The 15,588-nt window shown below is 38.4% G+C and overlaps 1 protein-coding gene across 3 annotated transcripts in view; it reads right to left on the reverse strand.

Annotated features, from left to right (window-relative positions):
• Positions 1-352: 352 nt before the first annotated feature.
• LOC135500193 (uncharacterized) overlaps positions 353-15,588 on the reverse strand; it is a 196,647-nt gene continuing 181,411 nt past the window's right edge. For all 3 annotated transcript variants that reach the window (XM_064791446.1, XM_064791447.1, XM_064791445.1), the window contains one exon: positions 353-14,582. In XM_064791446.1, the coding sequence (XP_064647516.1) occupies positions 14,488-14,582 (95 nt within the window). In that variant the 3' untranslated portion in view covers positions 353-14,487. The remainder of the gene's footprint in view (positions 14,583-15,588) is intronic.

The following is a 15,588-nucleotide window of genomic DNA, read 5'->3' on the forward strand; positions in this document are numbered from 1 at the left end:
AGTGTCAAAGTCAGGTACGTTGGACCCGTCTTGTCGAGCACAGTGAGATAGAAGCTCTACCAGAGGCATAAGTGTCCAGATGCTGTCCTAGATACATAAGGTTCGTCAGTTATATCAGCTACTTTAAGGAGGCTATAAGAGCTGCCAACTCTTCCGGAGACATACACAAGGGTCCAATGCCAGACGAATGGACTATATTCTAATTAACAGTCCCTAAACTAACCAGGTTTGCCGTCCAAGGATACGTGAGCTACTCCCAGTCTTACCTGGGCAGGGAATACGTTGTATTTCGTCAAGAGCAAACCTGCTCCAAGAAGGTGTCTTGCTTTGAAATTGAAAACTCGAAGACACGTTTATTTTCAAAAATGCTGATTTAATATCAAATCCCGAAGCAGCTTTGCACACCCATTGACTATTATTCTCAGTTTTAAAGCTACAATTATTTACACTAATCAATTTCACCACATGTATGTCGCAGCACCTGTACATTTTACATACGGAACGCACACTATGTACGGGCAGTACGGCATACTTGGGTTTACACTAAAGGTCATTATGCATTGCCACTGTTACACTAAGTTATACCGTGTAAACATCGTTCTTTTAACAGTTTTTACTCTGGAGAAGGACTAATTTGAAACAAAATATCACCATCACCAAGAGCTTGATCCCAGTTGTCCAAAACAGGTTATATGTATCACTATACTTAAAGGTAAAGCATAGGCAATGGAGGGGTTAAGAAACCTTTCAGACTCCCCACTCGCATTGGAAGTCGTGTGCATATGCGTTTCCTTTAACGTGATCTCCTACAGTTAAGACCATTAGACTGAACGCCAAGTTAAACTTAATGCCATGTTGTTATGAACAACATGCTCTAATGGTGAACTTTCAAATGAATGGTTATGTCAATATTTCTGACAATTACTTATATGGTTCTGGAGCAATCCTCGGCAACACGTGATGTTCGAATCAGTCCTACATCAGGTAATACGTTCCATACCCTACCGTCGCCAAAGGTTAGAGTAGGAAGCTTAAACGTGTTTACATGTGAATTAGGAATATCTGTGGAACTGAATGAATACACTAGTTTCAGTTGTTTAAAATCAGATTGATCCGCATGACATCTCCCGCAGAATGAGGAATGCTAACTATACTGCCACCTTTTGGCGATACAGCCCCTTATTGTTGACTGTGTTGGTCGCTGCATATGTCGCCTGATTGTTTCATTTGTCACAAATGCAAATCCTGCTATTGCTTAGAATAATCTATGGATGCAGAGAAAGACTACGACAGGATTAGCAATTGGCTTTGTAAAGATGAAGCAAGAGTATTCTGTGATCAGCTTACATGACATAATATGGAAAAGAGAGAGCGCCTGTGGCACACATTGACAAGAGAGCTTAGGGCCTTTTTGGTGCACACTGTAGGTTTCTCAGACACGATCAAGAATGAGCTAGAGGGAAACAACGAGAAGGGGGACACAGCACGATATTGATATCTCACGAGTTATGTATATTAAGTAACAAGAGCTGGTGCCGAAGATATAAACAATTGATTCTCTATTCAGCCGGAATTGTTCAGGTATTGCGGCACATGGCGTCCCCAAAAGAGTTCAAAACAAAAACTACTGGAAAATTTATAAAGAATGAGAAAACAACCAAGATGTACATTGAGAAAATGGCATGAAGCCGCCTTTGGGCATTGTATTCATGGTCGATGCACACCACCTGTCGTCAATAACAAAAACCCTTTTGTAACAATATCGGCGAATCCTAATGAAAGTCCACCACCAGATCTTGAGGAACAGCAACGTGCCACCGTATCTGGTGCTGGTGTGATTAATAATCACAGACTCATGTGGTAATATTAGTGTTTCTTGGGAATAAACCCTTACGATAACATTAATACAACAAAAGGATGATAAGGTATAGCTTACTCATAATATAATAGAACCATCTTTTGCCGGCTTGAATATATTAAGTGTGTAAAGTAACAGACTCAGAAATCCATATACATGTAATCATCGCTATCTGGCATGTCTGGATAATAATATATGAAACGAATTTAGAAATTATTCAACGAGGACTCAACCAAAAGGTTAAGAAATAAATGGTAACATAAGCAACGAGCACGGAATGAGTTACATATACGTAATCAGTAATAGACACCATTTACCCATCAAAAATAGTTAACATTGATACCGTATACCAAGCTTCTAATATAACTAAGGTATCGTTGTTGACTTGAGTCCATTTCACGAGGAAACTCAGATTCTCTAGGTGATTTCACAGAGGCAACACAGCAGCTGAACAAAATGTATTCAAAGTCTAAGGTATCTAAAACAATCACTCAGCCTAGCCAAAATACGGACAATGCCTGGCCAAGAATGAGCGTCAAACTTTTCGACCCAAGTCGGGCTGTTTGCGTGCAACGCCAGCCTCACATGATATGTACTCCAGGCCAGGCACAGGACTTAGCTTGGCGGGAACACGATTGGTAACATTTGTCAAAAGCCAACAGGTTTTAAGTGCTGGCAGCGCGTCAGGGCGCACCCTGGGGCACCCCCCGGAAGTTAGACTTTTGTGAATACGTTTTGGTTAGCTGGGTTGTTCAAAACCATGTTAGCTTAACGTGAAAAATGAAAAGGGATACACGAAAGAGATTAACATCTTTATTGTTACTTAACGTGACGTTATAGATTATTCAAAGTAACGTTAGCTTTGTGCTGTTGAACGTTTCAAAGGAAGATGTTATCAAATTGGTAATAATATGGGTTATAATAGGTTAGTATCATCCTTTCGTTAGATCAGTTATACTTTTTCAATGAAACGCACAATGACCGGTACATCTCACTATACCGTTAATAGCGTATTCAACCTTTGAAAAGATCACTGCAAGAAAACAAAAGAGCAAAATCTTCAAGACAGAGGTAGTATTCCAAATCGTTGGTATTAATGTTCTCATCATTATCTTACCTACGGTTGCTATCTCAGACGTCTCAATACATACAAAGATAGGCATAAAGTGTTTATAAATGGCGTTCAACGATATATTTGGTTTGCACTATATTATCAAACGCGCTTGAAAAACCTGCAGGAGGAAGCAACGCCATATCGACATACCTGTTCATAACTCAATGCAGTCATTTGAAGACGCAAGGTAACTGATTGTTCATTGATCAATGTATTTTCTGCTAGGGAATATTATGACAAGTACAAATATTTGCTACTTTTAAAATACCATCAGGAAGAAGTATATATTGAATCTTTGCTAACACATTAATACCTACCATTGACTCAATTGTATAAGCTTGCCATGTACTAGGGAAGCGGAGACTTATGCTATCTTAGAGCTCAGTTAATTTCGGTGATTAATTTTTTTTACAATATCTTCGCTGGGGTTTGTGAATCAAATTACTAGTATCTCCTCACCTAAAACTACAAAAAGGAAGCATTATTTTTTATCTTGAGTAGCTACTAAGGGACTTATACGAAACGACCACTTGGATGAGAGAGTGGTGCACTATTTTGTTGCTATTGTGGAAGGTAATTAGCTCTATTTTCCATGACTGACACGACAGCGACATTTCGTACCAAGATCAAGCTTGTTCGCTCTAAGCTTATTTGACCAATCGATTAGAAACAACAGATGAAACCACACACGGTGTTGAGGTTTTCACATTGTTTAGGAAAGAGAAAAATAAAACTCACTCGTGAAATGCAAATCTCAATTAGTGGGCACTCTACTGTATTACAATACATGAATACAATGATAAAAAAAGTCCTGTATAGTGCTACGCTCGACATTAAACCCTTCAAGCAGTCGTAGATCGACTCAATGTCATGTAAAACACAGCTTAAGACATATTTGACGATGTATGGATGTGAAAAGACAACTTGCGCAAATCATGATACAAGAACATTTTCATACAACTCACCTGGGTGTCATTAGAATTCATTGGAATAGCATTAAAGGAAGAAACGTTAGTTAAAGGCAGCACACATAGGTGTAAATTGTTTTATTTTTGTATCGTGATGCTAAAGACATCTACCTCAGTCTGCTCCAAACTAAACTTCAACATGATAAGATACTACTGTTGGACGTCTGCAGAAGCAAAAACCCACAGTGATAGTTGATATAATTTCATAGCTGTCACATGACTAGATCCTGGGTTTTGAAGCAACTTTACTTTATCTTTTGTTTGACGAGTCGGCCTTAAAATAATGTCGCCACACATTCACGCGGGCCATAAAACCCGGTACTCGAGCTCGTGATGAATGTTCGTCTTTAACCTTCCTACTTCCCTTTAGTCAACAGAGCCTTACTTGGTTATCATTTCCTTTTATTCAAAACTGAAAACTTCACATAACTTTAATCGGACCATATAACTGTATTAAGTAAAGTACGCTGGTATAAGACCCGAAGTGTAAGATCGGGCACAGGAAGAGTTGAGGTCAAACATGCTAAATCAAACGTCGGGGTCAGTACCTCGACCACATCACGTTGGGAACAGTGCTGCCACCTCATGTCCAAACAACACCCCCTGGTGAGTCACTGTCGTATTGACCAGATTTAAGTTTAATGACTTAATAGCTAGAGTGTATTGTTGATGTGTATATTGTTCACGTTTTATCACATTTCGTTAGGATAGTTTAGAATTGTTATTGGTAAACAGGCGGCGAATAATCTTGACTTACGATTGCAGCTTTCTCAAAAGGGAAGAGTTGAACACATCTGCGCAACTTTAGATTTCGTGAAGTGTTCTTGATTATTAACGGCTAATTCACAATCTATTTGAAACGTACATAACATGTGCTATAAGATTATTCTTTACATGATTGCTAAAGCCTAAGAAAAGGTTGATTGTTTTGTTAATGGGCCTACTATTCGATAGACCCGTTTTATTCGCCCAGTCAAAGGTCTGACATTCAGCGTCGCGATGTTCCTTGATGTATAAAGGTCTTGAAATTGAAACTTAAAACCAATTTGAAAACGACACTGAAGTGCGCCATTTCGTTAGGATAAAGAGTTCTGACATATCATCATTTGGCAAATCTCGACAGTTGTGCGCGGTACATCAGTGCGTCTCACGGCAGCTGAGTGTGTTGTGCACCAATGCATAATAGACATGTTTAGACCTTCTAGAGCTAAGACGTTCCTGCTACCACATTACTCTTACAATAAAGATATTATTCTTGCTGGTTTTCGTTTCCAATGTTCATAATCGTTGTAAATTACTCCACTTAATGTTATGACTACACTCAATGTAAATAAGGTAATGAATAGACGACATCTTCCTCAGCATTACTAGCATTCTTGTTCACAGTGATTTGCTTATATTGGTGAACGCATTTGGAGAACTCGAAACAATGTAAAATATAATGTCGGTTGAAATGGGTTAAAGCTAAATGATTGGTGATCATCAATGGGAGTTTAACTACACAGAAGACACAATATAACTAGAATCATAACGGAATGATCATGAAGGTATGACTGCACATGACCATAGTCATACCATTACATTCATGCATTTACTCTATTTACTTGATGTATATATATATGAATAATATGGGTAGAACAGCCAGATGAAAATATCTGATAAAAAGACAAAATATTGATAGTTATAAATAAACAAAACAAAAAGGTTACTAAGCAACTTCTCAATTCAATGTTTAAACCCGGTGACTTTTCGCACCACCGCTTCAAAAATGCGCGTGCGCAACACAAATGCCACCTGAGGTCAATAATCACGCATGATAAAATATTGCCTGATACAAGACTAGATTAGAGCGAGGTCATATAAGAAGCAAGTCCCACGTAGGTTTTTACATGCACACCATCTAACATGTCTTAGCCATATCGAGTCAGCTACTGCACTATGTTTTAAAATACTGGTATTTGTATGTCCGTGATTTGGGGGAGGCGTTAACTTTCAACGACATTTTCGATTTTTTTTCAAACGGAAAGACTAAGGCTACAAAAATCTGAGATTCTCGCAATAGAGCACCCGTCGTGGCTTTGAAGAAGCCGGCCAATGAGGTTAACTAAAAATGTCACGTGACCCCCGGAGGATATGACAATATCAGGTTGAGAGCGGGTCCTAAACAATATACAGTATTCCGGCCTGGGGACGAGTGCATTGGTAATCTACGTGGGAAGAACTCCTGGCTTAACACTGCCATGTACCAGACCACGTTCTTGGCTATACACGACGATACACTGCGGTCAGCTTTGATTCAGAGATTGCAAGCAACGTGCACAGAATATGGAATAATGTCGACAACAAGAAAAATTGGTTATGGTACAAGATTGGAGAAAATACTAGCATAATGTAGAAATTACTCTTAACAAAAACAAGAAATGTGCACGTCACCTAAGCAGTGCATTTTTATTCATCGAATTCACCGGGCGGTCGCCATGTTAGTTGGTTTGATTGCTCGATGTAAAAAGTAACAATGTGTACATGGACCTGCAAACATCAGCACCACGGATTTATTCAGGTTTTTGGAGAACCAAGATGGCGCCCGGTTTTTGATTCGAGGAATTCTGGTAAGTGAGTGAAACATAACCATACACAACATAACGTGTGTGGTTGGCACTGTCAAGCCTTGACACGAAGCGATTCAAAACAATTTCAATTCTAGATATAACTATAACGAGTCATCCTTATAAGCAAAAGTCGGAAACATGAATTGCTAAACTGGTTTTTGTTTACACATTAACTCATACATCAGATATCAATTTCAGCATTATTTAACGATGCTGGCGCGGCATTATTTGGAAACAAACTAAACCCTTCTCCTCTTGTTCTCGTCAAGTATAACCCAAAAAGGGGCAGCAGGAACAATCTTGCCACCCAATTCATCTGAATAAGACGACCATTGCTACAATAAAGTTACCGGTAATTTAATCTAATACAATAACATCTTGTTTATTTTGTACACTGTTCACATCTATTTACATCTTTACAAATACACGCGGTGTACGGATAGACATGTCGCAAACATATCAAAAACATGCCACCCTTTTGTCCCCAAATCCGGCCGCACATAACGCGTGTTTTCTAATGTTCCACAGCCCATTAATTCATTAAACATTAACTCTGGCAATATCTTTCGATCACAAAATGCCACCCAATATGCTGATCCAGTACGAGAAGACGGTGAAACACTCCCCGGATATGAAAAACACGCGTAAAGTGCCGGAAACTTCAGAAAAACCCTTTTGTATTAAAATTAGAAAATCCCGGTTAAAACTTGATCTGACCCAGAGGGACCGCGATGCAACACGCCGCCTAACGGTGCGATTTTCGTGTAATATGGTGACAATAAAAAGTTTACATCAAATGCTTATAAAATCTGAAGCCGGTTTGGTTAGTCTGGACTAAATATACTTTCTTAGTGGAAATGGTATATAAATGGCAAAAAATGATATCCTTCAAAGTATTTTCCAGTTAAAAAGGTGTCCCATAGCACACTAGCTGTGCGACACTGTTTCTTTATGATGCAATAGGTGAAACACCAAAATGGCTGATGAGGTTCAAGACCTTGCCAATAGGCGGCGTTGTGAAAGATACCAACATCACCGAAGCAAAGCCCAGAAGCACCAGGAGCGAACAATGGAGAAAACCGTTTTGCCTTCAGGATTGATTTGCTATATACAATTCAAATACGACACACCTATACATTGTGACGTCACGCCATTTTACAGTTCAACAGGTTATTGGCACAACTGAAACTACCGACAGGAGGGGTAAAATCGAAATGACCACCCCCGTATATCTCAATTCTTTCGAGACCCCCTTCTCATGATGACAACACATCGCCTACACCGGTTGTATAATATCGTATATAGTATTGGAAAATTCTTGAATGTTTTCCAGAAAATATTGATGATGCCTAGCGAACAACGTTTACGCGAACTTGGTCGACAACTGATAAGGACTTAGTCTCATGCAGCAGGGAGGTTAGGTTATATAGAGGATGGGAACACCATGAACTCATTCGGTAGAGCGAGACTAATCAGACTGTTTATCAGCCGGCGACCATATACGCACTTAATCCATCATTTACAGAACATTTGTGACACAGTACATTTGTATTTCAAGTTTGGTGACTTCATGATAATATACACACGCATTATTTACAGCGCTGGCCATACAATGACTACATTCTTATTTTTTCCAGGGACAAATTGCCCAGAAATATGACAATTTACATCTATGAAATAAAAAGCAACTGAAACATCAAACGTGCCAATTAAACGTAACAGTACTGATTCGGTATGATAGAACTATAACTCAGACATCGATAGTTCTACCCCAAGTTACACGAACCTGAGGCTCAACATTTAGTTTTGATCCAACCAGCCAGGTATCGTCGCAGTAGCATATACTATCTCCATCACCTAGATCCAGATTTACTGTACATATTGCACAACAGAGCACGTGTTACTGATTATAGACCTTCAACTAATGTCTTGTTATTCGACGTAAAGATATATTGATTGGTTAAAATTGACAGAAAATAAAACAAAATATAGTACATGTACTTGGTACTAGTGAGGCTTGATGACAAATTGTCTAATATGCCTGAAATTGTGCATCAGTTTCCTACCAAGGGTCTCTATGGCGTTTCGTATTTCTTCATAAGGTCTTCGTCTAAGAATGATCTGGCCAAAACCTTAACAGAACAAGAATACTCCGTCATACAGTCAAGTATCAGAGCAGGAACTTTACTTGTGTGATGATACGCCACGATTCTCATTAAAAGAATATGGTGGGCTCTTAGAAAAAAGGTCACGGTGATTTTTCTGTTGTAGTACAGCAGATACACTCTTGTGATGCACTAATTAAGATGATGCAGGTGGTAGAACCAAATATCATGATGAGCAGGTGATCAGGCAAACCCGAGATGGATTTAAACAAAACTTACGAAGTTAGCTTTGTTTAATCGCTATGGTGACCAGGATATCATAAATAAACAAGGCTCAATTATTATCACCAAATCAGTAGGAGTGAGGATACCAAGCTTCTACACAGTCTTGGTCGGAATTTTGATCCAGAAAAGGTTAAAACATTTCCACGTCCAATCAGAGGCGTTGATTTTAATTTCTGCAGTATATGTCAGTAAATGAACCAATCAAATCTAGACACGATCGGATGGGGCCAATCAAAGCTTAGATTTCAGAAAATGAACTAATCACAACTGGTTGTTTTGGATTGGGACTTCCGATTGTTGTGAAGGGCTGTTGACAAAACGTTTTTAGTCCATAGATCTTACACCAGAGATGAGAGTAGGCTTATTTTCAGCCACTCTTGGAGAACATTGACGACTAAAAGATTCTCTACGCCTTAATAAACGATCGTCATTGAGAATTAAAGATTATCAAAACGACCTATGTCTCACAATTTCATCCGAGAATTTTGTTTCAACCTCTGCCAGTGGGCGCTGCAGCCACCTTCAGGTTTTTGCTAGGCAGTGCCCCACGGAAGGGGAAGAAACGTCTCGCTGGAAATGCTTGGGAACATGTGGTACCACAGAACACAACAGTACAGCAGTGAATCAGGTTAAATATCTTATCGCTTTTCACATCAATGATAGAAGTAAAACAACTTAATTAACACAACAACTACACAATAATGGTTACAATAAATAATCAGCGGATAGTTCATAATACGCGTAGTATACAAATATCTCATTTCAACACGTTCGGTGCAATGTTATAGATTTGACTTAAAATTTGCCATATAATTTTTCACAGTTTTTTTTGTGCAATTTGCGAGCATTCGTTGACTTTGAGTCATCCTTTCACTTTGACCTTTGTCTATCAAATGATGATCTTATTGTGCATATTATTAGACCTCTTCTAAACGAGGATATCAGCTGAATCAACAAAGCCACATGATAAGCAAGGCCGCCAAACTAGTCTCGCTCAGGCTTAATAACTGAACAGGTTGTATTTGTTGTTGTTGTTGTTATTGGTAAACAAGACCAGAACCTATTCTATCTTTACCGTGTTAAAGCTGTCGCACCTTTAGCACAACTCCCTAAAACCTTACAATTGAAAGGATAACTCAAGTTCACATGAAAAATGCCTTATCGCCATACATTATCTTTATCGAAAAATAGTGCACACGTCATGATTACAACATGGATTGGGTTTTGCTGGCTTGGAATAATAATTTGTAAAATGTCAGGTTATTTTGCAAATATAAATAACTAATAAAATATGTGCGGAAAATCACAAGAAATGTCTATGGTTATAATGTTAATATCGCCATCTTTCGGAAGCAGAATGAACTACATAACATCACCACAGGATAATTGCAGTTAACTAAACATTGACTAAATAGTAATATAGATAATAGGTAAGTAATCGTTAAACAATAATCAGTAGGACAATAGAAATAAAACGCAATGTGGTAAACATCCTTATGAAGGCAAAAGCCTTTGTTCCTCAGGAGCCAGTACATGAATACATACTCTCTGATGATATGGTCATATCGCCTGTTTCGTTTCGCACAGCCTTCCATAGTCCCATTATTATACACACTATAATTCGAGTACCTTCTCCAACGCAAATCCTCCTTGTAACTATAGCTCGGTGACTATTGGAAACTTAGACAAAATGAGGAAAAGATCAGGTATTGTGGAGCTATCGAAAGCTGGCTTGCAATGATATGGCATTCACATGGGCCATGAATAGGCAACCACGTTCAAAATGTCCTACTGGCACGCCATGCCAGACGAGTAGGCTGTGAGATTCATATGAGTTATGCAACCATATTGTGGCATTAAATTACAACACAGGGTCTATCCTGATAAATCGACTGCACTTTGGGATTACAATGATTTGGTCAATTTTCTGTAAATATGTACAAGTGGTACTTTAATAAATGCGTTATGCATTGCCATAAAAGTCGTCTAGACCGGAGTACACAGTTCCCGGCCATCGTTACACAATAAGTGTTCTTAGTTGCCGGCTGATATTGTCTCATTTTTCTCTCACAGCCCTCTAACAAGACAATCGAGAATAGATCTAAAAAATTCTAACTCAAGAGACTTATAGCTTCACAGTGGTTTAAATCGCAATACAAGTAAACAAATAAATAACTGTTGTTCAGATTTCTGGTTATTAATCAGTCTGCACCTGCCTGGCATTTGTTTAATACTGTTATTTTTGACATCAAAAAAGTGTTCATCAGAGAGTGCCAAATCTGGTAAAATCACAGAAATGGAGAAAATGTTAATCTGCATCCTGCATGATTATATCTGGCACATGTTGGTACATTGTTTACTTTGTTATGGTAATCACTGTTCATTTTACTGGTTTCATTCCATTAATCGTTGAGGGCGAATACAACTGTTGGCGGTGAACTCAAAATAAGACAAAAGTAAAACCTGACGCCATATTCGTTTGTGTGTACATAATTTGCACGCAACCTGCTTGCAATTAGAGGTCCACACACCAGTGTGATGAAATCTGGCATTTATGGTGTTTTTTATTGGTTTACACAATAGCATAATGGAAAACATGTAAGTGTTCAGTTCATTTGCATAATTAAAAAATCTCAAGTTCTATTAAAATCTCAAATTTTGTAGGAAGGAACATTGTCTTTAATGATTAATTAAGGTATCAGAAGACGTTTGTACCTTTAAATAGATGTCACACTTTGAATTTATTTTTTGCCAAGAAATCTGCGTGTAGTTATAGGCCTAATCATGAATTATGTGTACGGTATCATTGAATCAATGGCATGGCGACTAAATGACTTTTCTATCGGAAGGAATCCAACGACTTCTATTTATTTAGACAATGCACGAATCATGATATTGTATTGTTCTTCACCATATAGGCTCTTTCTATGACTTGCAAAAATATACTCCAAATTATGTGCTTCAACTCAACACACATGTATATATGGTGTTGATATTGTCGACAAACTCGTATCGCCTGATCAGAAAACAACAGCAGAAGGTAAATAACATTGGTATGTCAGAACAAATCTAAAATGAAAACATCAAATAAAAGATAATCGATAAAAGAATCATAGAACGTATGTAAAATGGCTTTGATGCTATCTTTGGAAAAAATGAACATTTTGGACATCTAGGGGCAATATCTCATTTTGACATCAAGTACAAATATATCTATTAATCGACTCTGTTTAACAGAGAGACAGTGTTGGTGGTTTCCCGTGTTCAACAGGTTTCATGTTAAGTTAAGTTTCCGAGAAAACAACTGACATCGGCGGTTCCTACTCTCGTAGAAACCAATCTTAAGACCAAACAACGCATAATAGGTTTGCTTTGTATGGACTTGGCACCACGACTACACATTGGGTGATATGAATAAAAACTAGCAAATGCTTTTATCTAAAACTCCATGTACATTTACACTAGCCCTTTCTGTACAAAATTGAAGTAAAAGCATTTGCTAGTCTTTATTCATATCACCCAATGCTTCCTTTCTGATGAATTGAACGGTGACTTTGAGAAGCATGTCTTAGATACCCACAATATGTATCCCCATTAACTCTTTATAAAACGTGTTATGCATTGCCTAGTCTTACATTTTTATCTATGGTATTTTCTGCGTTTTGCTATGGTAGATAGGGTATTTTTTGTCATATTCTTTTAGACATAGATATATTATATCTAAGTATAAACTCACCGTTGTCAGAAAAGGATTGGCCGAGGAGAGGTTGTTCAATTCAGCTGTAGCACTGGTGCCAAAGTTTATTGAATTTAACACGGGGTTTAACTAAGTTATCTCTACATTCTAATCTCACTTATAGAAATTCAATCAGTATGATGAAAACGCACTAGAAATCATATCGAAATCATACGCATTGTTTTGTACTTGCTCTCAGATGATGAGAAACGTCATTACTAAAGTTTCTCTCTGAATTATATTAAACGTACCTAAAAACTTCTCATCATCTTGGAGCAAACTATAATGCCGGTACAGGGACGCTACCAACTATAACGCACATCAGAATAAGCCAGCTTTATCAGTGTCAGCCAGCTAAGTGCCGGTAATGCAGGGAGAAAGTGAACGCCAACTGTGTAAATTATCAATTTAAACAACCCACCCCTGAAAATCCATCTTCAATGACAAAAATACTCTGAATGTTTGTTGCGAAATACAGAGGAAAAGGAGTAAGTAGACAAAATCAGTAAAATACACTGCACACATCCATGGCAAATGCCACGTCAGACATGTTGATTCATAAGACTCTCTGGCCGGCATTTTAAACACAGTAACACAGATGCAATGGTTAAAATGGCTGCCAAAGTTGAGGTGAGCAGATCTGGAACCAACACAGAGCATCTGAAAATCTGTGCCTGAAATAGTGCCAGAAATCGATTAAGAGAAGAACAAGAGGCAAGAGCCTCGCTCTCATTTATGCCAGTTTTTTTATATAAGCGGAAGAGGGTGAATTAGTTATAGACTTTTGAATAGCTTTATCATGTTAATCATCGGTTTCTGTCATCCGAAATTATCAGAGGTTACTCTACAGCGATATTGACCCCAAGACGCTGGGAAAACTTGGAATATATATAGGCGACGAAAAGCTGTCCAAAATAGGTCGTTACCCTCTCCCTCCCCAGCACCATCGACAATGCCTGCAATTAAAAAAAAACACATCCAAACAACAAGAAGGTGGTGCTGCAGATACCACCTAGATGGCTTTGACAACCGAATACCCGCAGCACGTCACCCAGCACACCTCGTCACAGTCTTGAGGTCAATCCCGCAGCGAGATCGATCTTGATAATTCAGGATGGATATTTTGTGGACTTGGGAGAACAAATTGTTTTCTCCAAAATTATATTTTACAAACGAAACACGCAATGTCTAGACTTGACGAAGCTCTACCTGAGTTATTTACAAAATCTTCTCGTCAACCTCGATTATTATCCCTTTGTCATAAAGCTGTAGATACGAACATTATCTACACATCGACGACTTGGGTATGTATATATATGGATGTAAAAATTCAAACCGATTTCATGATAATTTTGCAGTAATCACACAAATGCATTTAAATACGAAAATGACCATCAATGCTTTGCTTTTTCAGACGAAATTACGTTGAGGTCAATTTTGACATATCTGGGATAGCTGTCATTGTAAAACAGAAAATAAAAAATAAACAGTCATAATGCAGTTAAAATAACAATTTGCATGAATGCAATGACTTCTGCTGGGATAGGATGGCTGTTCACAATTACAACGACTACATTTTCTCAATCCGCTCTTTCGATCGTCTGCTGCACAATTCACCGTAAGATGATGCGCCAGCATTATCCTCCAGAGTCCCGTCGAAAAGAGATCGTGGGTATCTTAGTCTTGTGTGCCCGATTTCTTCTGGAATGTTTTTGAAACATTTTCTCTCAAAAATCGTCGCAGCTTGTTTCTCAGTATACCTCGGCGTCGATGTCAAAAATATATCAAAACCTTATCACCTGGCAGCATAACTCAACATCGCAGTAACATAAACAGCATTGCCATCATAACGGTGAGGTAAATACTCGATGATATGGCCTTAGATCCCTGGTGGGTACTTTTACCAGCTAAAAAACACGAGAGGATACAAATTACTTTTACAAACGACTATTGGCATGAAGGGGGTGGTCGTATTAAACCGAACAATCCTGATCTACCGTTATCAAACCAAAAGAGAGAAGCCATTATCGCAGATACGAAATTCCTGTCCAATTAATAGCACTGGCGGGCACAACTCAACTTCTAATGGTGTGTACGACTTATTTGCCCAGGGTGTACCGCCATCTGATCAATGTACCCACTCTCCAGGATGAGAATCTGGATTACCTTGATGTTAACTCAGAATCACTTAATGGTCTGGCTTCGGGCCTCATATCTTAATTCAACTTTGAAAATGAAAAGTTTAGGGAAGCGACGGAATAAAATTTAAGGAGGGTGTTCTTAAAGACCAGGACAATGAATTCACGTTGGAGTTGATGACTAAAGGATTCGTAGAGCAATCTCGAAACGTATATTTTCAAGTATACTTTCATATTTGGTGAAAATGTTTAATTTTATCGTTAAAGCTGACATGCATGCATAAAAACCCTAACGGCCAAGTTAGAAAACACAAACGCCCGACCACCAAACGACCAACAGAACTTGAAACATGATAGACAGCCAGTTACTCGTCTCACTTGACTGCACAAACACCAAGTTCTCCTGAAAGAAAAAATGAAAAATATTCCCCCAGCGGGTTCGAACTCGGAACCCTCGCCACTTGATCATTACCGTCTTAACCAGTATGCCATGAAGCCGTTGTAGTTAGTGAACATATTTTTCAGTTTTTGATTTCACGTAAAAACTTGACAGATTGGCGTCTTTTGTGCCATTTGTACCATTTTCAGTTTCAAAGTGGCCTTTAAAATTATTGCCCTTTTACAATTTTGGCAAAGTGAATTCATAAGATACATAATCAGGAGATGAATATGACACCCTGTGATGGTTATAGGAGCACGCAGCTATTTTTGGAGTTTTAAAGATGCAAAACAATTTCCCGCTTTGCTAGTATTAAAACCATGCGTGTGTTGAGGA

Source organism: Lineus longissimus, chromosome 16 (assembly GCF_910592395.1).
Source record: "Lineus longissimus chromosome 16, tnLinLong1.2, whole genome shotgun sequence".
NCBI classification, from domain to species: Eukaryota; Metazoa; Nemertea; class Pilidiophora; order Heteronemertea; family Lineidae; genus Lineus; species Lineus longissimus.